The sequence below is a fragment of the Scleropages formosus genome, chromosome 21 (genome assembly GCF_900964775.1).
Source record: "Scleropages formosus chromosome 21, fSclFor1.1, whole genome shotgun sequence".
Lineage (NCBI taxonomy): Eukaryota > Metazoa > Chordata > Actinopteri > Osteoglossiformes > Osteoglossidae > Scleropages > Scleropages formosus.
Genome location: NC_041826.1, coordinates 13261643 through 13284299, shown reverse-complemented (window position 1 = coordinate 13284299; position 22657 = coordinate 13261643). Strand labels below are relative to the sequence as shown.

General features: G+C 50.2%; 1 protein-coding gene across 7 annotated transcripts in view; it reads right to left on the bottom strand.

Moving 5' to 3' along the window:
• Positions 1 to 877: 877 nt before the first annotated feature.
• The window catches only part of LOC108918687 (cortactin-binding protein 2-like), a 46819-nt gene continuing 25039 nt past the window's right edge, over positions 878 to 22657 (bottom strand). The window contains exons 4-23 of one of the 7 annotated variants that reach the window (XM_029247197.1): positions 18917 to 20339; positions 16720 to 16923; positions 14132 to 14231; positions 13231 to 13378; positions 12547 to 12708; positions 11943 to 12060; positions 10819 to 11079; positions 8834 to 8929; positions 8405 to 8484; positions 7774 to 7860; positions 7153 to 7252; positions 6581 to 6736; positions 5954 to 6129; positions 5671 to 5849; positions 5061 to 5263; positions 4495 to 4680; positions 3980 to 4034; positions 3636 to 3747; positions 3047 to 3151; positions 878 to 1897 (exon numbers count right to left, since the gene is read on the bottom strand). In XM_029247197.1, the coding sequence (XP_029103030.1) occupies positions 1595 to 1897; positions 3047 to 3151; positions 3636 to 3747; positions 3980 to 4034; positions 4495 to 4680; positions 5061 to 5263; positions 5671 to 5849; positions 5954 to 6129; positions 6581 to 6736; positions 7153 to 7252; positions 7774 to 7860; positions 8405 to 8484; positions 8834 to 8929; positions 10819 to 11079; positions 11943 to 12060; positions 12547 to 12708; positions 13231 to 13378; positions 14132 to 14231; positions 16720 to 16923; positions 18917 to 20339 (4254 nt within the window). In that variant the 3' untranslated portion in view covers positions 878 to 1594. The remainder of the gene's footprint in view (positions 1898 to 3046; positions 3152 to 3635; positions 3748 to 3979; positions 4035 to 4494; positions 4681 to 5060; positions 5264 to 5670; positions 5850 to 5953; positions 6130 to 6580; positions 6737 to 7152; positions 7253 to 7773; positions 7861 to 8404; positions 8485 to 8833; positions 8930 to 10818; positions 11080 to 11942; positions 12061 to 12546; positions 12709 to 13230; positions 13379 to 14131; positions 14232 to 16719; positions 16924 to 18916; positions 20340 to 22657) is intronic. The other 6 variants (XM_029247198.1, XM_029247200.1, XM_029247199.1 and 3 more) reach the window with 6 other exon arrangements.

Below are 22657 nucleotides of genomic sequence, written 5' to 3'. Positions count from 1 at the left end.
CTTATTTACCCATTTATGCAGAGGGGTAATTTTACTGGAGCAACTGAGGGTAAGTACCTTGCTCAGGGGTACTACAGCCATGTGACCTTTGGGCCAAAGGTAGCAGCTCTAACCACTATGTTACCAGCTGTCCCATTAGATTATTCTTTTAATTGCATATCCCTCACTTAACTCACACACACACACACTTTCAGAACCGCTTGTCCCATACGGGGTCACGGGGAACCTGTTTTGTAAAATTTCTGCTACAGAGCGAAAGTGACCCACATTTGTGTACTCCACTCAATTTGCTGTAAAACAGTGTAAGAGTGTCAGACTCGCCCTCGTTCAACTCCCTCCCGCAGCATCAAGAGCTCGTATATGTCGTTTGCGATCTTGAGAAGAAGATGCAAACCACATCCACCAGATGATCAAAAACACTTTACATTTTTATGGGGCAACAATCAGCGTTAAAGAGGAGATAGAGGAGAACATATTTTTGTCATCTTAAGTTTTGTTTTAATTTTAATGCAGTTCAGAATTAATACAAGTGTTAAAAAGCCTATATTCCCTATTTTTACAGCTTCATCTGAGACTTTAACAGAGCCTAACCTGTAAACAAAGATGCCACTATTATTAACATCTCGATTGGGTAAACAATACAGCAAGTTGACAGCGGCTAGAAGCTCACGAACATTGTACACAGCTAAGGGATGCTGATGTGGTGGTCCGCTTATAGGTTCTGTCCAGGACCTTCAGCCGTACCACTGCCAAGAAAAATCACATAAACACAGCTGTGAAATAACTATGCCTTTAATTGTTGTTCTTGAAGAAAACGAGACATCAGTTCAAATCTCTGACAGTATTTCAACACTATAGAGGCTATAAAGTGAAAAGAAAAAAAAAAAAAAACCTCCTGCACATACACATTTGACTGAAATGCGATGCATGAAGAAATGTGCTTCGCTTTTAGATGGAACTCGATTTGGGATCATGAAGTATTGAGCCATATTTCAGGTAAACTGCTCATTTAAGTACTATGGCTTACAGCTGAAGAAACTGCAGTGCTCCCAGCTGTTACTTATTGCCACACTGCATTCACTTTGAAACAAGTGAAAAGTCATCGTCGTGTTTTTTTTAAACAAAATAATATACAACATTTTTTACGAAATACTTTTTGTAATCTATACAAGTAATACCACTGATGCTAACCTGTATAGCTTATATTATACCGCACGTTCGTATCATTTACAAATATTTGGTAAAACCCTGATTACATTTTAACAGTACTTATACAACCTTACAATTTTCGAACAAATCACACGAATTTAAAAATTGTCAATAGCAACAAAAAAATTGTCTGCTGTTACAACCAACGCTCGAAAGACTAGTTGAGCAAAAAAGGGGCAAAAATCTATGAAGCCGCCCTTTGTCGATTCCCCCCTTTTTGTGCTATGTAAAATCTGACATGTACATAATAAAAATGTGGTCCCCAAATAAACACTTTTTCATACCATATAACAACTATAAACAAGTAGAAATACAAAGCCCTGTTTGCTGCTGCTGCTCCTGCTGCTGCTGCTTCGCTGAATGGAGCGCAAGTCTGGGGAAGCCTCTAGTTGTGGCTGCTGCTGCTGTTGTTGTTGTTTTCACGAGAGTCTCTGTGCAGGATCCAGACATCCTCACGTGACTGGAGATTGCTGCTGTTGCTGGGTGGAACCTGCCTTGTTCTGCTGCTGGTTCTAGTTCTGGTTGTAGATCTGCTGCTATTGCTGCTGCTGCTGCTGCTGCTGGCCCGTGGGGCGCCGGGGGGCCGCTGCTGGCTCATGCTGCTGGGGACGGGAAGCTGGGATTTGGGCCGCACCGCTCGTCTGTCGCCGCCCGTGGGTCTGGTCGCTCGGCCGCTCGAACCCCGCTGCTGGATCCGTGCAACGCAAGACACACCAGAGCTGTCGTTATTCGCTGTTCACGCATCCGTGACGACTGCCTGACCTGCAACAATTGGAGCTACTGGCTGCTAGAGACAATCCATTTGATGTCGAGGCATATACGCCGCATCCACTGAGGTGTCCAGGGGATGATGAAGTAGGGTGAAGGGGGTTAGGCCACTACCCTACGCAGCCGATTAATCCAAAATGCCATTTCTCCCCGCTGTCAGAAAAGGATGCTTTACCAAAAATGGAACTTTTTTTTGCAGTCCCATAGGCCTGTGCACAGCCCTAACTGCATGCCAACAATTTCAAAGTTGGTAAATGGTCATACCTTCTAAGTTGTCCTGCAGCACTGCAGCAGGAGGATATGGTGACAACGCTTACATTTATTCCTTTAGCAGATGTTTTTCTCTAAAGCGACCAACATCTCTGAGAACAATACAACAGTGTATCACACCAGCAGAAGGAGATATCTGGATGCAGACACGTGATTCTTGAGTACAGTCAATTAGTACTCAGTTGCCTTGGTGTGTGTATGTATATAATACACACACACACACACACACACACACACACACACACACACACACATTTTCAGAACCGCTTGTCCCATACGGGGTCACGGGGGAACCGGAGCCTACCCGGCAACACAGGGCGTAAGGCCGGAGGGGACACACCCAGGACGGGACGCCAGTCCGTCGCAAGGCACCCCAAGCGGGACTCGAACCCCAGACCCACCGGAGAGCAGGACTGTGGTCCAACCCACTGCGCCACCGTGCCCCCTTCTGTATACACATTAAACTTATATAGTTACCACTGTGAGTGCTGCCCTTATATAACATTTTATAATAAGCACTCACCATTTATGCAGGGGGGTAATTACAGAGGTATCATTTCAGGGTAAATCAAAATGTAATCAAAAACACAGGACCTCATGATTACAAGCCAACAGCTCTAACCTCTAGACCACCTGCTGCCCAGTCACTTCGCTCCTCCTTAACTCAAGGCAGCACACGTGCAAATTAATTTAGCTCATACGGAAGAATAAGAGATGCCAGAAAGGGATAATCCCTCATTACTGCCGGAAGGATATGTGAAACACAGCAACGCGGCGTGTGTGTGTGCGTGAGACCCACCGTTTCGGTCCGCGGCTGGACGGTTTCTTCACCGTCCGCTTTCAAAGGCACGTGTCTTCCGGGACGGCCAGGGAATCCAACAAGGTCTTCCTTGGCGCTCGCAATCTGAAACGTTCGGAACATCATCGTCACGCTCGTTTTCTTTTAATTAATTTATTTATTAAATAAAACACATGCAGGAAGAAACACGTTCGGAAGGCAACCTATGAAACGTGAGCAGACGACAAGGTCAAAACTACACTTACATTTACATTCATTCAGCTGACACTTTTCTCCAAAACGACGTGTGGCGCTTTACGTCAGCAGAAAGAGACACTTGGATGCAGATGTGCGATTCTTAAGCGCAGTTAGTTTCTTTCCACCACATGAATACATGTTCATCACACGAGTAGCTGCATGAAACATCGTCCTTATCGACGATTCCTTACTAGTAATTTTTTTTTTATTATTATATATTATACATATGGTGTATGGTGTATATATTATATATTATACATATAAACACTGACTTCAGCCCCCCAGTGTTACTGTGTAAGTCTACAGCCTGTGCCAGAGCGAACGGTCCATCGGAGGGCGGGAGCTCAGGCACCTTGCTGATGTCCGGCTCGGACCTGCTGGAGCACATGGTCTGCAGCTCCCGCATCAGGTCTCCCTCGTCACCGTAGCCCAGAGCGCGGAGCGGCGAGTCGCCACCCGCGCAACTGTCGGGACAGATACACATTTACGCGCGCCCGGAAGCACGAGGACACGCCGACGTATCTGCCGACGTATCTGCCGACCCACAGCAGCTGACGAGGTACGGACCCGCATCGGATCAGTGCCTCGTCTTACTGGTCTTTCAATCCCAAGTTAATTAATAATACATTTTATTAATTAGCGCGGCGGCGTGAACCCGACTCAGGCGAGTGCTAATCAGCCTAATCCCCTCCTTACTTTGGAGAGGCACAGTTGAGCGGGCAGAAGTGGACATCAGCGCAGGACAAGGAACCTGGAATGAAACATTGAGTACCGGTCAACTCCTGTTTCGCTCACGGCTGTCAGATGAGCTGCGCAGATAGACGGCCAGAGGCGGGGGGGCATAGACTATCGATACAGCGCTGCTTAAAAGTACGCGAACCCTATAAGGACGGTCATTATTCCTGTATGAAATCTTAAAATAGACTTATAAAAATCTAAGTGTTAGATACTAAGAAAATCCTAGAAGATGAACAAAACACTATGACTTACACACCCGATTCTACTCTTACCTACTTGGGGTTCACTTATTTTCGCACCTGCGCTACTTCCGCTTTCCTTCTACACGCTCGACTTCCTCTAAAGCGACCTAAGGAACCGGTAATAACGCACCTAGAGTATTACGTCACATGAGAACGACCGCTTCTCGTTAAATAACCATCCCGCGGTACAACCCACACTGTGAAGCAGCACCCGCGACTCGCTCCTCTCACCTTCTCGCAGGGAACCTCCGGAGCTCCAAGCGGAGAGGACCGCGCCCTTCTTGCGAGGGCTGGTGCTGGCTTTTCTCCAGGCCGCGCCGTCCCGCCCGTGCTTGGCCCTGCTGCCCTTGAGAGAGCCGCGGCCCAGCAGGGGAAAGCCGCCGCCGCCGAGGAACTCGGGCAAGTGCTTGTCTATTTCTGAGGATATCCGCCACACACACGCAAAGTCAGCGCTCGCGCATCGCCGACGCAGTTGCACCGCATTCGCTTCGCACCCAGCCTTGCCTGTGTCTGTCTGTCTTTTAAATTTTAAATTTGGCTAGCTACCACCTCTACTATTGTTGACACCTGCAAAGGCGCAGCTCACCTTCCCTTTACCGAATGTTCATTCAAGGTGCGTCAGAGCGCTGTATCCGCCCTACATTCTGCACTTGTACTTTTTCCTGATCATAAAGCAAATTATAATGGTTCCTTGATTCTCTGTGGCTGCAGACTGTTAAATGAGCAGCGGGACTCGGCTCATTTGCCGGTGCCACCAAACAAAGTAGCAAACGGAGGACTATCGCCGGCGAGCGTACCTGGCCCGGGAAGGGGGCAGCTTTGGAGAATGGCTTTGTTCACCAGGATACTGAGGGCTGCCCTCACCACGGCCTGCTGTCCCGGGCTCAGCTTTGGGCTCCTGGCATTCTGCCGATGGCCCGGGGACCTGCTTGTCACCCTGGAAATGATGGCATCCTCCACACGGGGAACTACTACTGCATTCCACAGCCTGGAGAGCCACCTGATTACACACACAAACATACATCATTATTATTAGTAACCCCCCCTTGAGTGGCTGGTTAATCAGTGAAATAAAAACCAGGACTTAAAAAGTGATGTCCAAGCATTGAACTCGAGGTCAACTGGTTTTTATTGCGATTCCTTGTATACGTTGAAACGAAATGTCGTTTCTCCGGGGACTACGGCGCAACTCAGAACTCTTAACACGTTAATGAAAACATTTTAATTATGTATAAGATCGCAATCTTTCCAAAATTATAGAAGGAAAAAAGAATATGATACACAAGAATGACCCCACATTAGTCTAGTCATGTGAGGATACACACACGTGTGCGCACAGAGTTTATGTATATGTGTGCACGTGTATTATTGCATCTATAGCAAAACGGCAAATGGAGGAACACTCACTTGATGATGGCCGAGGCCTGATCTGGCACCACGGGACAAGAGAGGAACACTTGTGGTCCAATGAGGGCCTCTGGGGTTCCCAGGCGCGCCAGACAGGAGTTGAACTGTTGCCACACGGCACAGACCCAGGTGATGCTCTCAAAGAGAGTATCGGATGCCACCGGTACCCGGCCTCTCATCTAGAATGTGGCGAGCGCAGACACGACACGCCAGGTGAGTCAGCAACATACAAACGACGCGAACTAAGCCGCCCTCTCGTACCTGACCCGGCAGCGGCCCTGACCTTGTGGACCAGTTTCCTGTGCAGGTGTCGGCCCAGCAGGCCGCTCAGCGGCTCGGCGTCCCAGCGTAGCTGCACCCAGCGGAAGTGTTGCTGCAGCAGCAGCTCGGGCCCGTGCAGACGGCACTTGGAGAGCGTGCCGACCAGAAAGCTCCCCTCCTCGAAGTGGAACGGGCCGTCTGCAAGAGGACAGCGCGTAAGTCGCCTTGCCCGTGATCTCTTATGTTCACGTAAGGCGTAAATGTTCATGCACTGTAACTTTAAGACCACGCCCTGATAAACCTTTACACAGCCACTCCTATAATGTAACGCAAATGTTTATATGTACCGCCAAAAAAAAAAAAAATTACTGGGAAGGCGATCAGGAATCGTGGATGTTCGGATGAAGTTTTACGCAGCTGCTCGTGTGATGAACATCGGTTCATATGGTGGAAAGAAAAACTAACTGCACTTGAGAATCACACGTCTGCATCCGTTTCTCTTCCTGCTGATGAAATATACACGTTGTATTTTCTATGAGATTTGGAGAAAAGCGTCTGCTAAATGAATAAATGTAGATTCTAGGGTCATCCTTTCCGATCCAAAGGACATTTGAAGGGTATTTGAAGGCGTCTGAGGGCAAGTCCTCACCGTGCAGAAGGGAGAGCGAGCAGGGTGAGCCGCGGTTCTCCAATCCCTCGCACAGGTCACCTAGGAGCTCCGACAGGGAGCATGTTCGCCCGAGGCCCTCCAGCAGCACCACCACAGAAGACCCTGGGCCAGGCTCCCCTCCCGGGACCAGAAACCCTATGGTCCAGTCAGCTCAAGTCATTTTCTAGTGCAGAATGTTCCCAGAACAGGGTGAAAATGGACTTTTTCTGCTTTTAAGTTAGACACTGCTCTCGAATGTCACTGCTGGAAAACAGTAACGTGCAAAAAAAAAATTCGACATCACAGGAAAAAAAAAATCTGCTGTGATTATACATTAAAACTGTGACACTAAAGCACTTCAAGAGCAGCTTAAGAAAGTTAAGAAGGCTGGAAATGTAGTAGCCAGAGCGTCTGCCTTCTACTCAAAGTGCCCAGGTTCAGCTCCCACCACCCTGTGTAGCTCCAATGAAAATGATGCTGTAAAATCAGCGCATGCTGCTTTGGAGAGGATCATCTACATAAATAAATGTCACTGCGCAGGTGTCTGCGACAAAACGGGAGTCGGTACACACCACAGTTTATGAACGTCTCCACGAGCTGTTCTTTCGTCGTGTTTTCATCCACTTCCACTTTGACTACATCACAGCTGATACCGGTTGCTTCTGTCCTGTGCTGTGGGACAGGATGTGCGCAGTGATTATTCTGGCAGTCTCTTCGTTAATGCCAAATTATGATGCACTGAAAAATGCCCTTTAATTCGTTTTTGCAGGTCACTTAACACGCTTAAACTGCCAGCTATAACAAAAACAGCAGCAAAACACCAAAGTGAAGGAAAGCATCCTGTTTACACACACACAGACTGAAACTGCTTGTCCCATATGGGGTAGCAGGGAGCCGGAGCCTAACCCGGCAAAGCAGGGCGCAAGGCTGGAGGGGGAGGGGAGACACCCAGGATGGGATGCCAGTCCATCACAAGGCACCCCAAGCTGGACTTGAACCCCAGACCCGTCAGAAAGCAGGACCCGGTCAAACCCACTGCGCCACCACAGCCCTTTCATATCCTGTTTAATGATTTCTTTATATGCCAAGTCATGTCTCCTTCATTCAAACACGTGACAATGAGGCGGTGACACTGATGTGCGCCGGCTGTGATCTGTGCCAAGCCTCAGCGTACAGCTTCTCGGCTCCTTTACCTTTATGCACACAGACACCAGGTTGGCTATGTAGTCCTGGCAGCTGCCCTCGAGCCCATGGAAAATGACATTACGGTACTGTTCCACCTGCAGGATCACAGAACGGCAGCTTATATCGTGATAAAATCACAACAGCAACAAAAAAATAAGAGAATGGGAAACTAGGAACTGCAGCCTATAGCCAGGTGTCACTGTTAGTTTCTGGCTGAAAGGGTTACAGTATGTTTGGTGCTAAGCTGCGATACTCAGACAATATGTATTTTCCTTTCGTGACAGTCACGCTTGTGCCTTTAGCATTACGTTGAACTTTTAAATGGCAAATTCGATGCCACATATTCAGTTATGACGCAGTTCAAGACTTCCCACGAAATCCCACATCGTTTCAAGGTGACATTATAGGAGCGGCCAACAGAGGGGACACAAATCCCACTTTCCAGAAATGCACTTCGTGTAAAAATAACATTCAAACAAACCCTATACGGCTATACATGCGACGTCACAGATTTCATAAGTTGTTGCAAAGTCACCCCTAAATGCATTACTTTTTTTTTTTCTCTTTCCCCAGTGACACCATTAATACGTGCCATCCGCCTCCACCATAACCACCCCCCGATCCCAACAAGCCGCCTACCAGTCGGACATAGTTCTGGAGAAGCGGGAGAGGTATGAGAGAAACATACGCCAGCTCATCCAAGCACGCCTCTTGCAAGCCTGTCAGGGGAGGAACGAGCAGGGAAATGAGTGCCGTGAAGCAGCGAATCGGTAGAGAGGCCCTTGACTAAACAGCCCCTTTGGAAAGCTTCTTGGCCCGTTACCAAGAGACAGTATCTCTAGTTCAGTAGTGAATGATCAACAACAAAAGACTCTTACTGCTCAGTCTATTTATACAAACACCTCAATAAGGGCTGCAATATTGGCGACTGAGTGCCTACCTTTTCAATCAATAACAGTGTAATAAAAGAGACTGAATAACACACTAAGTACCGAGCGAGTCACGACTCGTCACTGATGTCTATGATGAACTTAGACAGGGCAACAGGGAGCGCGAAAGCAAACCGACCTTTCAGTCTGACGGTGACCTGTTGACTGTGAGGCTTCCGGATCAGATCCCAGGGCGACTGCGACAGCTCCTGACCTGGGAACCAAAGCGTTTCACCTGCACATGCAAAAAGAAGAGGGTGAGGAGGGGCGCAGCATCAGCTGTGCAGGGCAATGGCCTGAAACAGGGCGAGTGCAAAGGCTATCGCAGGCCTCTGTGACAGCCCTGAAGTTTCCATACTCAGGACTGGGAGGGAAGAGGAGCTTGGATGTTAACTGCACTGTCGGTTACTACGGCTCTAGGGATGAAAAACCGGTAGACTGAACCATCGGTGATAAACAATAATACTCATCATTTCTGCAGTACGATGACACCTACAGCAGACGTATGGTACAGGTACCCTTAGACTACCTTAACCACTGATTCAATGGATGTGATGAACTTCTCACTTAACCGGACAAGGGTCGGAGCAGGGAGGTCTGTTTAACATCAATCACAGCGCTCCCATGCTGCCTTGAGCTGCCTTGAGCTCCCCTGTCATACCTTCCCAAACTGAGAAAAGGGTCATTGGCAGGGTATTAGCAGTGGGGAGATGGGGGGGAGGGGGGTGGTGGGATTGCTAGAGGGCTGATCTAAGCTTCTGTCAGCAGCTGCTGCACCTCCACCCCCTGCCAATAAAAACTCTCAATAAAAAGGCATCTGGACACAATCAGTGTTAAGACAAAGACAAATCGCTAAGCGTTTCTAAAGCGTCACAGCTTGTTTTCCTCACGTTGCACTTTTCTTGTTGAGGAAGCTTTATTCACCACTACATTACATTTATTTACAGTATTTAGCAGACAGTTTTCTCCAAAGCGACTTCCGATGAACTCTATGTAGTGTTATCAGCCCACACACACCTTACTCACCGCAGTAACTTACACTGCTAGATACAGTACATACGATGGGTCACTCATCCATACATCAGTGGAACACACTCTCTCTGTCACTCACACACTATGGGTGAACCTGAAAAATCACTAAATACGTTATAAAACACAGATACACTTTTTATACCCATTGTGCAGCCCTAATGAATTAATGGAAATGGACCAAATATAAAAAGATAAGGAAATGACTTAATTTGCTATTTCCTATGGGGAAACATTCCAGTTCACCCCAATATCACCATAAAGTTGTGCAACATATTAAACAGAACGTATAACAACATTATATATAGAATATTTTTTTAATTATCACTTCATTATATAAACTGACAACGATAGTGTGCGTGGACTGGCCTGAGGAGGTCCAAGGCTATACGTGACATTTGAGAATAGCTAGAGAATAAAAAGTACAATGGTGTAAAACACGGGACGCAAAAACACCAACGTGCGTGTGCACAAGCGAGACTGCAAAGTACCAGAACGTAGCTGAGAGCGTAGGGACACGGTTCCCGCAATGCAGCGCGCCTCACAGTCTCTCTGACACAGCCGCGTGGCACAATTTCGAAAGGCAGTCTCAGTTTATCGTGCTGGACCGAATATTGCAAGGCCCGAACCAGATGTGGCAAACGTCTCGACCAAGTACCATAAGTCGTATTAGTAACCAGGAACAGGAGATATGAAAAACTGGATACTGGGACCAAATAATGGGAGATGTGTGCGTTAAAATACATTCGTTACTGCTGATGCCGTCCTGTCCTGGGTGTGTCCCCCTCCCCCTTTGGTCCGGTGCCCTGCGTTGCTGGGTAAGACTCCGGCTCGCCACGACCCCGCTCGGGACAAGCGGTTGTTGCCGATGGATGGATGGATGGTTGGAGACTGTGGGTGCTCAAGCATAACTTGACTTCAACGGTATGCAAATGAGGGGGACTGGGACCCAGCCGGCAGCAAGAATAAAGTTCACGATTAATGTTCCGTCAGAGATGGAATTGAGTTTTATATTAGTCTGTGCTGGTCATTTCTTCGAACGCAGTGATTACGGTGCAGCGCGAAGCTCAAACAGTGCAGCAGGACACCTCTTACCGACGAACACCGAGGAGATACTGCTGACGCTGAGGCCCAGCGGGGTCGCCGTGCTGGAGTCCCCCACCCTTGCGTCCCAGCCGTCACTCAGCAGATGGAAGTGGACGTCCAGGGTCTGGGTGAGGCTATGGGACAGTTCGGCCCAAGTGGTGAGTCGGTGGACGGTGATGGCTCCGACCGTCAGCCCGTCTTCCAGGAGGTCCACCGTGCACAGAGGTTCGATGCGACCCGTGTGGATGCGGACAACGGCCCTGTACGAGCCTGCAGACGGGGGAAGCGCGTGTTAGAGGCGTGGGAGAGTGTTGAATAAGAGCCAGTAGGGAAAGAAATGGGTCAGTGCTGCTGCTAGTCTGGAGCCTGGCAAATGGCCCTAGTGAAGGACATGCGGTGGAATAACACAAAGGGCTTCTCTTCCTGAGAGAAGATACCAATTTTATGACAGATAAATTACTGCAGTTACTCATTTCATGCATATGGAAAAGAAAAGAACTCAGCACTGAGGAATGCACATCTCGAAAAGCTATATGAATAACTCCAAACACGGTGCACAAACACATTTCTGCAGCCACTTGTGCGAGTTCGGTCAGATAAGCATAAGAGCCGAGCATCTTTCCGAGTCTCGGCAGCTGATGAAGGCCATTCGGACCGAATACCGGACATGAACACGGGCCTCTATTCCAACAGAATCAATATGACTCTGCGACTCCCGATCGATCGGACAAACAGCTGGAACAGCCACCTTAGAGATATAACAGGGAAGCAAGGCAAATGCAGATTTTAATTTGCAGGAGACACTGAGAGGTTTGGTTAGTAATTTTTTCATCCAAGGTGGCTATAACAAGCTACTTAGTCATTTACCCATTTATACAGGCAGGTAATGTTATTGCATTGATTTGGCGCGAGTACCTTCATCGAGGGTACTACAGCGGGGTGGCGGTTCAAACCTGGGACTTCCAGATCGCTCTGACAAATACGCCACCCCGCTGACACGCTCCTCAACTCAAGCATGCGCATCCGCACACGAGACACACGAGCCCAGGAAAGGAAACCCCACGCCTTCCCGCTGCATTTAAAACACGGGCCTGACTCGGATGCGCTCGGTGTCACGAGAGATCCTCCCTAACCGAGGTTCTCCAGCAGATCCTTGCAGTCGTCGGTGGCCACGTCGTGGATGATTCGCTCGCACTTGTCTCTCTTCTCGATGTCCTGTTCACTGTGGGCGCACAGCACCTGAAGGCAGTCCTAGAGTCACGGAAAAAGCACACGAAATTTATACAGGGATGGATATGGAGCAAAATGTAACTGTACTCGTTCTCTGCGAGACGACCGCGGTTCCATGTGACTTTCAAAGGGCCTTAGGAGACGATCTGGAGGAGATAAACCGTCTATCTCCTGCGAAAACGCAGACGCGCAGCCAATCTGAGAACAAAGCCTTATTTGTTCACTTATCGCAGCCCCGCTGGGTTACAGCGTTCAAGATCAGGGCAAAAGAAGTGCGTATTACAATGCGGGAAATAAAACAGCGCAGCAGTAAGGAGTACAAATCCAACTTAGTCCACAGCTTTCAAAGTCTAGCAAATGTGTGCGTAGGACGCCATGTCACCTGCATGTATGATCCAAAGTGTCTAGCGTGTAAATGTCTGACCATGCTCATCATGGTGTCCGTGTACATAGACCGGGCAATGGAAGCAGCCTCTGTCGGAGGTGAGGCGGGAGGGCACCGGGTACCTTGAAGCCCTTGGATGCAGCGATATGGGCGGCTGTCCAGCCATCCCGGTTGGCGTGGTTCAGCAGGGTACCAGGCAGGTCGGCGGATGGGTGCTGCATGAGGAGCTCCAGGACACCAAGGTGCCCCGAGCTGACGGCAGCATGCAGGGCAGTCCAGCTGTCCTGCCAATCGCACGCACGCACGCACGCGCACACACACAGACACAGCCTGGGTCTTCAGTTGCACTCACATCAGCACGCTAGGCATGATAACCCTGCCGAAGCACAAAGGCTGTGCAATCTCTCTGATGCTCACGGGGGAAAAAAAACCCAGCCCTTCCGTCTGACTGTAACAACTGTACTGGACTCTTTTTTTTGTTAGCACGCTGAGTACGATTTATTCTTAAAATACAATGCCACAAAAAAAAAATATTATACACTTTTATGGCAACAACAACAGAACATTAAGTTTTTTTTTTTTTTAAACTGTGAAAACTGGTATAACTCTGATGAAGCCCTTGAGAAAATAAGAAAGCAAATAAGAATGAATTATATTTCAAAAATTACAATGATGGTCACTTGTTGTGCTGCCCATGAGCTGGGACTGTTGCTATGGCAATGTAACATGGCTGGTTTAAAGGATGCGGACGATACGTTTCGAGCGGGATTGGGTGCGTGTGATGAGGTGGCCGAGAGGAAGCCTACTGCGGTGACGAGCGTGCGGTCCGCTCCGGCCTCGAGCAGCGCCCTCACGCACTCGGGACTCCCGCTCTCGCTGGCCAGGAACAGGGCCGTCTGGCCCCCGGCAGCTGCCCGGTTCACATCAGCATGGGGGGCGAGCTCCTCCACGCACCTGCGAGCAGGCACGCACACACACACACACCGTGACTGAGAAGAACATCATGTAAGACATCAGGAGAACATCAGGAGAGGATGACACGGAGAAGCAGCAAAGCATAAAAAGACCATGCAAAATATTAATATATAATTAACTTTCTTATACCCTGGATAGAAAAGCAAGGAGGCACTTTAGCGTGACAAACTGGCATATTCTCTTCTCCAGTAATATGTATGGCTTTACAAAGACTGTAAATATCGTCATGGCAACATAATAATAATTGTTAGTAGGGGGATTACTGCTGACTTTCAGATTACAAAAGAAGAGCCCTAATTACCCCGATTCCTGCTGAGATAATTCAATACTGCTGTTAAGAAAAGAACCGCTGCGTGTAATGCGGTCCATACAGGTCCGTACGCGCGCTGAGCAAGACCCAAGCAGGGACGTGACGTAGGTTTGCAGAGCACCGAAACCTCACTCGGAAACCCCGCCACACTAAGGCTTGATCCCTTCTCTCGAAACACACCGGAGATGGGGGACGGAACCCGCAATGACGGGTAGTCCCGGTGTTGCTATAGTTACCTGTGCCAGCCGGACTGGAGCTGAACAAGAACAGAGGGTGTCGGACAGGTGTCGCATTTCCTGAAACGGGTGGAGGCAGCTGTGTGGCGTCTCCACGACCCGACCCCATCCCCTCCCATCAGCCCGTGCTCACTGAGAGAACATGCTAAATTTAGTGCCGTCACCCCGGGCAATGACGCATCCCACCTGGCGTGGCCGTGAGCAGCGGCAATGTGCAAAGGGGTAAATCCATTTTTGTCCGGGACATCCGGAGGTGCCCCAGAGGCAAGCAGCAGCTTGACGCAGTCTGTATGAAGGGACAGAGAGGACGATTATGAACAGACACACGCGCGCGCACACTCGTGCGACAGCGACTCCTTCGCCCCAACTTGCGTACCATACGCTACATGCTCATGGGAGGAAACGCAGGCAAATCGTTTCGCAGCATGCGGCCTGTCGATGTCTCGAGCAGTAGTGAAATAGGACAATAAACACAGTCAAACCATGAAGGTTCTTTTGGTTCTTTTATGTAAAAAAAAAAAAAGACTGACCCCTGAGAAGCAGGTTAGAGACTCAGTACAAAATGACTGTATCATTTGGGTCAAATCCCACCACCAGTTACCAATGTGTGCCAGTGAACACAGACGTGGTTACTAGACACCAGGTCGAGAATTAAAACCGCAACAGCCAAAATGACTCACCTTCCAGATGCGAGTGCAGCACCACACTGACTAACTTGTAACAGAGTGGATAATCTTACTGGAAATAACAGCCTTACAGGAATAAGTGTGACGTGAACCAGTCCAGCAGCTGGACCGAGGCCGCAGTCTGCGTGTGCAGCGTTTCGAAGTCCGCGTATAAAAGACTCTTGCAGAAACGGGGGGGAAAAAATCTGGCCCAGGCTAAACCACCAACACCAGACCGCACCGCTGTGTCTGGAGGCACCCTCTCATTGTCTCATTAGCAGGCTCAACTGACTCAAAACACTCACACGAATAAGATATAATAACTTTAATGGCCAAGTACGCCTGCGCTTACAAAAAATCCGATGTGGCGGGCGCTCCATCAGACACGCTCGGCCATACAGGACGACATCAAAACATACGAAACAACATTACAAGCGGTAGTGTACCACGTCAGCAAATTTCGGGCGGCATGTTGGCACAGCAGGTACCGCTGCTGGTGCGAGAGGACGTGGGTTCGATCCCTGCTCAGTCTGTGTGGAGTTTGCATGTTTTCCCCGTGTCTACGTGGGTTTCCTCCAGGTGCTCTGGTTTCCTCCCACAGTCCAAAGACATGCTGTTCAGGTTCCCTTGTGTATGAGTGACAGAGTGTGTGTGTTCCACTGATGTATGGATGAGTGATCCAGTGTAAGTAGCGTATCTAGCAGTGTAAGTCACCTTGGCGAATGAGGTGTGTGGGCCGATAACACTACATAGAGTTCACTGGAAGTCGCTTTGGAGAAAAGCGTCTGCTAAATAAATAAATGTAATTTTGAGCAAAGTGCCATAAATAAATAACTATACACAATCAGTGCAAACAGGACAGTATGAGCATATCTAAGCGATATGGGCATTCCTTGATTTATGAAATTAATCCGTTCCTGAGAACAGCGCAAACATCGAAACTTTGAATGTTGAATACCCAAAGCCCGTTTCCCATTATTTTAAACGGGAAAAATAATAATGCCTTCCCAGCCCATCCAAAGACCCCAAACATCACTATAAAACACCTATACAACAAACAACCCATGATTTCAGCACACATTTGAATTTGTGTATTTAGCAGATGCTTCCTGTTCAGTTACCTGACGCTTTTCTCCAAAGTGACTTACAATGTTAAGGTTACAATTATTTACCCATTTATACAGAAGGGTAATTTTACTGCAAGTACCTTGATCAAGGGTACTACAGCCAGAGGTGGGGATCAAATTGGCGACCTCTAGATCCAAAGGCAGTAGCGCTAATCACTAGGTTACCGGCTGACCCCACTGACCACGGAGAAACGGGGGAAAACGCAGAATCCGGCATCTTCTTACATCTCGGAAAACAATATGAAAGCGCATTATACTCGTCCTTTACCGTCCTGCTTCAAGACCGTGCCGAGAACACCCAGGACAGTTTTCTGGAGTTGCTGCTCCGGGGCAATTCCTACCTTCCTTTTCAATGTATCACTTCTCAGGATGAGCAATAAGGTATCCAAGCAGGTATCCGACGAAAGCACTGGGTTTAATGCGAGCAACTTTCCAAAAAACTGTGCACTGCTGCTAAAACACACATCCATACCAGAAAGATCTCACTTTCCCTGCTAATTGCTCTGCTGTCTGTGCAATCGTTCAATTAAATAACAACATGGGCATCGGGCACTCCTGTGGAGTTTCATACACTTCCCTTAATGCCCCGCTGTCTTAAGGCAACATTCTTACACTCCTAACACACCAACAGAGGGAGAGACCTGGATGCGGGTGGTTCGACCGGAGTACATCGCTGCACTTGCGCTTCACCGATCGCTTTCAATCGTTCGACACGCTTTGGATAAAATCGGTTATATTAATTCTCAAAAGCTGGGTACCAAAAGCCAAGAGCCGCTGTATCGAAATTTTGCATAAAGGGGGTTCATAAATCGAGGGACGCCTGCATATACCGACAGCGGTACGTTAACGTCCGTTCAAAACCGAGATGGATTTTCACGTGTGCTTCCCGTGTTAAGCGACACCGTTGGAGGCAAAAACCATCCGCGTCGAAAAGCTCCCGGCTGACCGCATCGTACGACCGCAGTCCACGGTGCTAGCGTACCTGAGTGTCCGTTCTGAGCAGCAGAGTACAAGGCGGATTTGCCATCCTCGTCTAGGGGGCTGGCGTCTGGTGGGTCTTGGTTCAGCAGCGTTGACAGTAAAGTGATGTTTCCCTGGGCAGCAGCTTGTAGGAGGAGGGTGCGCCCGTGAGCCAGGGGGACGGGGCCACCTCGGGTTAGTGGGGGGACTACGGAGGGACGCCAGCCTACGGGGTGGGTTGGAGGGACAGCGTTTACCCAACATGCCTCGCACACCCTTACACCACTGCACTTGTCCAGCCAGGTCCCCACCATCAATGCACAGCGAGAGTCTCTCCATGGGGCACATCACACATCCGGAGGGCAAGAACACACCGTAATAAAGGCGTCGCCGTGGACCGAGGATGCCGTGGGCGCGGTCCGTCCGACCGAACTCACGCACCCTGCGGCCTCGGGACCGGCTCCCGAAGAAGAGCGATCCCCCTGCGCCGTACGTGCACTAATCGAAGAGGAAGGGAGGCGCCGGAACATGAGCGCCGGGCCTGCGGAGCGAGAGGCTGAACCCGCCGTGCATTGGCTGGACAGTGCAGAATGTGCGTGGAAGGGCGTGGAACACAAGTGGATCGATCAGTCGATCGGTCCTTCAGATACACTACAAACAAGCACAACCAGCAGCACAGGCACACAGACACAATGAAGGACCAACACTCATCATCTCACGAATGGATTTTGTCAGTAGAAGAACGGCCTATCTCAGATTTCCAACTCCAGCGAGAGACTACAGCTACTAAGCTATTAGTAAAGTCCACCGCGGGTAAATGAATGCTTCTCCGAGGTCAACGTGCGAGTCAAGCATCCCGGCACGCAAGTACCTTGGGTGAGGCGTGGTCGGAAAAACAGGAAGACGCATTTAGTAAAGGTGCGGGGGGGTGAGTCGCCGTGTTAGCCGGTCTGAAAGGAGAGAAGGGTGAATGTGGGGATGTTACTGCAGAAAGAGCGGCCTGGACGGTGACCTTCAGGGTGACCCCCTGACCGAGACACTGAAACAGAGAGGGAGAGAGAGCCATTCTCAGCATTTGTTGAGGACGCGGGTTGCCGCGGTCGTCGCGGCGCTCGCTGCCGGCCGCTGGATTACGCGAACGGCCGGCGTTCGCCGGCGCTTCCGTGGAAAACTCCGGAAGGCCGACGGCGAGCCGAGCCGCGGGACGAGCTCATCCGTTCTGCGCATGCGGGACGGGGCAGCGCCGGGGGAGGGAGCCCGCGAGCCGGGAAGCTCCGTCACAACAGATACAGGAGGCTTCGCGCCAGCGCTCGGAGCTCGCGATTCCTGGCATCGCGTCCGGAATTTTCTTAGCTGCGTTACAGCGCGACGAGCCGAGATGGGGGCGGAGGATCCGACAGCGGATCGGCGACACCGCACGCGGCACGGCCACGGGAGGCAGGGGATACTTTCACGCGCTGCTAAGTCGCTAAACCCCCATGCTCAAGAGTTGAGTTTCTAACAATCTGAATATGACTGCAGAGACTGAGACAAGTAAATAAGCTGAATTAGTTGCCCAATCAAACACAACACACTAAAAATACAGCATCCTAGAATTGAGGTTAAACTAATAAAAAAAAAAAAAAAAAAAATTATCCCGTTTTAAGTTGCACTGAATTTAATTCATCCACAAACTACCCATAAATGGATTTTAACGTATCCTTTATCCTTCACTTACCCCTATTTATTCCATTTTAACGTTACTGTTTGGAGAATTTCTTCTCACATGTACAGGATGTTGGAGAAAGCACAGAGCACAGAGGGTACCACAGTGGGGTGTTAGTGAGCAGAGAATGTTCCAGAAGGCGGCCATAGCATGCCATAATGAGGGACACGGGAAAACAGCAGCGTCTGGCATCAGCTTCAGAGCACAGAGGTGGTTATTTATAAAAACCTGACCGGACCAGCACAAAGAGATCTCCGTGACATATTACATGTGTATTCACTGCTTATACAGCAGGACGGTACAGCGATATAGAAGGCGGCGGGTTAAAGGGTCCTGAGGGAAAAGAAAGAGAAAGCTTGCACAGCGGGAGAAAGTTTAAAAACCGTGTTGGTCTATAACAAAAAAAGAAATGCTTCACATTTTAAAAGCCAAAATGTTCTACCACATTCTGTGGTTTCCACGCGTCACGCTGACCGAGCCGGCTGTCGATCTGGAGGAGCGTCGCCCCCGTTACCTGAGGCTGTTGCCAGGGGGCTGTCTGGGTCACAGGGTCTACGGGACGAGGCACAAACAGGACTTATGGAAGAGCTATGGGCGGCAGCGGCTGCGGTGGGAGCGGCGATGGGACACTCTGCGCATGCGGCCTGGTGCGGCCCCCCAGGCTCGGGGGGGCAGGCACCCACCTGAGATGCGGCTACGGCTGGGACGGGGCAGCTGCCCCCGGAGCCCGCCAGGTCGACGGCAGGCTTGGGGGGGAGGTGAGGTGCGGCGGGCTTGGACGGCACCCCTGGTGCAGCACCAGGGGACCTGCTGGTGTCGCTCACCACTTTGACAGGAGGGTGAGGGGGGGAAGGGGTCTGCGAGAGGCCTGGCTTTTTAGGGGGGATGGGCGGCGGGGTCCCCCGGTCGATTCTGCCCGCCGCGGCAGACTTGAGGCCGATCTGGGGGTGGCCGAGCCGCCCCGGGAAGGGCCCCCCCTCCGAGGCGGAATGGGGCAGGCCGGGCCTCGGAGCGCCGGCGGCCGGCGGGCTCGTGAAGCGGGACAGAACCTGCGTGACCGTGTTCCGAGCCTGCTGCTTGGCGGCAAAGTTGTCCCGGTTAGTCGGGGACGCGTCCCTGGACGGGGGGCCCGGGGCCGCCGTTCCGTTTTGGTCCTGCTCCGAAGGGGACGCCTGGAACTTGTGGCGGGCTGCCTGGACACGGGTGCTCATGCCAGCAGGCAGCCCAGCACCGGCACCAGGAGAGTGCAACCCGAAAGCGGGCTGGACGTGGTCACCTAAGCACGGCCCGTTCTCAGTGTGCGGAAGACCTCCGGACTGGCTGTGCACAAGCCCCCGCGGGGCGCTCTGAGTCTTGGGCAGACTCATGCCGGTGTAGCCCGAAGCCGTGGGTTTGACCGGTACGGTAAGGCCGGCCGCCTTCGGCTCCGCCGGGACCGGGTCCGTCTGGCAGCACGCGGACCGGCAGCTCGCCGCGTCCATCCCCACCGCGACAGACACCACGCTTGGGGATGGAGCGACGGCGCCTGCCTCTCTGCAGGTTTGCAGCTCTTCCACTTGCTTCCGCAGGCCCTCGGTCTCAGCCCTCAGGCTGACGGAGCGCGCCTCCTCTCGGCCCAGCCGGGCCCGCAGCTGCTCTCGCTCCGTGTCCAGCTCCGAGAGCTGCTTCTCCATCTTCGCTTCCATCTGCTGGCCTTTCTGGCGCTCAGCTGCCAGGTCCTCCTGCAAGCGGGCCGAGGTCCTGGTCTCGTCCTCTAGCCGGCTGGAGAGGTCTTCGCAGCGCTGGCCCTCCTCGACTACGCGGGCCGCCAGCTGCTTACACTCGTGCACCAGCAGCATGACCACGTGCTTGTTCTTCTGACGCTCATCCTTCAGCTGTGCCGACAGCTTCCTGTGCTCGGTCTCCAGACTCTGCAGCTGCTGCTTCTCCAGCTCCAGCTGAGGGTCCAACAGAAAGAGTGAGCAGAAAGCCAGATGCAACATGCGTCCCCACAGAGTCCTCAACTTTACATTTACATTCATGACGCTTTTCTTAGAAATGATATACAGCGATTACATTTTCAGATGACACTTATCCAAGGTGACGTACAGTGCCGAATATAAAATTATACTGTATTTAACTCACAAACAAAGGGAAAACACACAAGCTCCACACACTCAGCCATGACTCCAGCATGTATCAGACTGCACAGCCCTAAAACTTGGTGTAATACAACACATTAGAAGTTACTCAGATGAATTTATGTGGCTGATGCTTTTCTCTAAAGCAACACGCAATGTCAGTAATTATTTACCCACTGTGCAATTTTTACTGTGCCGCTTTAGGGTAACTATTTTGCTCTACGGTACTACAGTAGGAGATGGGATTGAAATCTGGGTAATTCATGTACAAGGTGGCAGAACTAACCACTATGTTGGTTCCAACACCAGTGGCAAACATCCTCATCATTAATGTTGACAGTGACACTAGAACGGGGGGTGCGGGGGCGCAGTGGGTTGGACCTCATCCTGCTTTCTGGTGGGTCTGGGGTTCGAGTCCCGCTTGGGGTGCCTTGCGACAGACAGGCGTCCTGTCCTGGGTGTGTCCCCTCACCCTCCAGCCTTGCGCTCTGTGTTGCTGGGTTAGGCTTGGTCTCGCCGCAACCTCACTTGGGACAAGCGGCTTCAGCTGTTCAATGCGTGCGTGAGACTTTTAGGAGAATTAGAAAAACTTATTACTTGCACATTGACAGTCACATTCATCACTCACCCCATCAACTTTAGGTCCTTATCAGATATACTTTATTTTGATATTACTGGGCTGTTTTTCTTTTTAATATTAGTTAAACACACACACACACACACACACACACACACACACACACGTTTTCTGAACCGCTTGTCCCATACGGGGTCGCAGGGAACCGGAGCCTAACCCAGCAACTCAGGGCATAAGGCTGGAGGGGGAGGGGACACACCCAGGATGGGATGCCAGTCTGTTGCAAGGCACCCCAAGCAGGACTCGAACCCCAGACACACCGGAGAGCAGGACCCGGGCCAACCCACTGCACCCCCCACCCCCACAACAACAACAACAAAGTCATAGAATATCTAAAACGCTGCAGCTACCACCCAGGAGGATAAAAAAAGGTAGCTTTTCCTATTTCGACTGATGATTCAATTACACCGACTTGTCACCCAGCGGCTGCTATAACAGGATGGCGCGCGCTATTGTTAGAGCCGTGTTGGCAGAGGACATCCTGGCTGATGAGCGCGGCTTTCATCTATAGGAACGGAGCGGAGCGCAGAGACAAATGCTTCCAAGGGGCTGCTGACAGCGCATCCCAGGCTTCCTTTATGCACACAACACTTGCAGTCACTCAGTTCCGCTTAAAAAAAAAAAAAAAGATTTTTTATGACTTTGGATCACAGACGTAATTTTTCTTTTTACAACCAGCTGGACTTTTATTTGTCATTTTTCCTTTCGTCCGAGGGCTTGGTTAGCCTTCAGACAGCTGGGTCCTCCCCCCCCAAGTTAAAATCATGACATGACTGTCTGAAGTGTGTTAGTTTTCAATTTTTAAAGAAAATAACCCATTTGCATAGGTTATGACACTGTGAAAACTTGCCTAAACACACTCTTAAAAGCAAGTGAAGAGATGACTTGGAGCTGCATGGCTGATTCTTGCACCTGCAGGTGAATGATTTCAGTTTTGCTTGAGTATTCTGTACACATGTGGACCAACTTTTCGCTTATCCCAACACTGCAGCTTACACGGCTTAATTAAAAAGTAAATTCCCAGTTATTTTTTTAAAGAGCATTAATTCGATCTACAGGTCACACGGGGGGGCTGACCGGCAATGCTGAATTATCTTCCCTTCCCTTGTAACCAATACAAAGCTACCGATGGCACAGAACTGGGTTGTCACCAAGACAACTGTGCAATATGCTTGCGATCACCATAACAACTAGTTGCACAGTTGTGTAACTGGAAGGAATTCATTATATCTTGGATTCCAGGAAAACTGATACAGCAAATATGAGCCAGTACTGTAACGATATGCGGAAAGATTGTTTTGTCTTTAATTTTCATCACTTACTTCGTTGGGATGAGCAGAAATCCCATATACCCAATTCGAGTAAAGAATTACAATAAAGTAATTACAATTTTTTTTCTGGCAAGGCTCTTCTGCACCCAGGGAGGATGCAAAATAAGTGGGGCACGGTGGTCCAGAGCCTATCCCCGAGGTTTCCCCACTGGTCACTCCAGAACAGC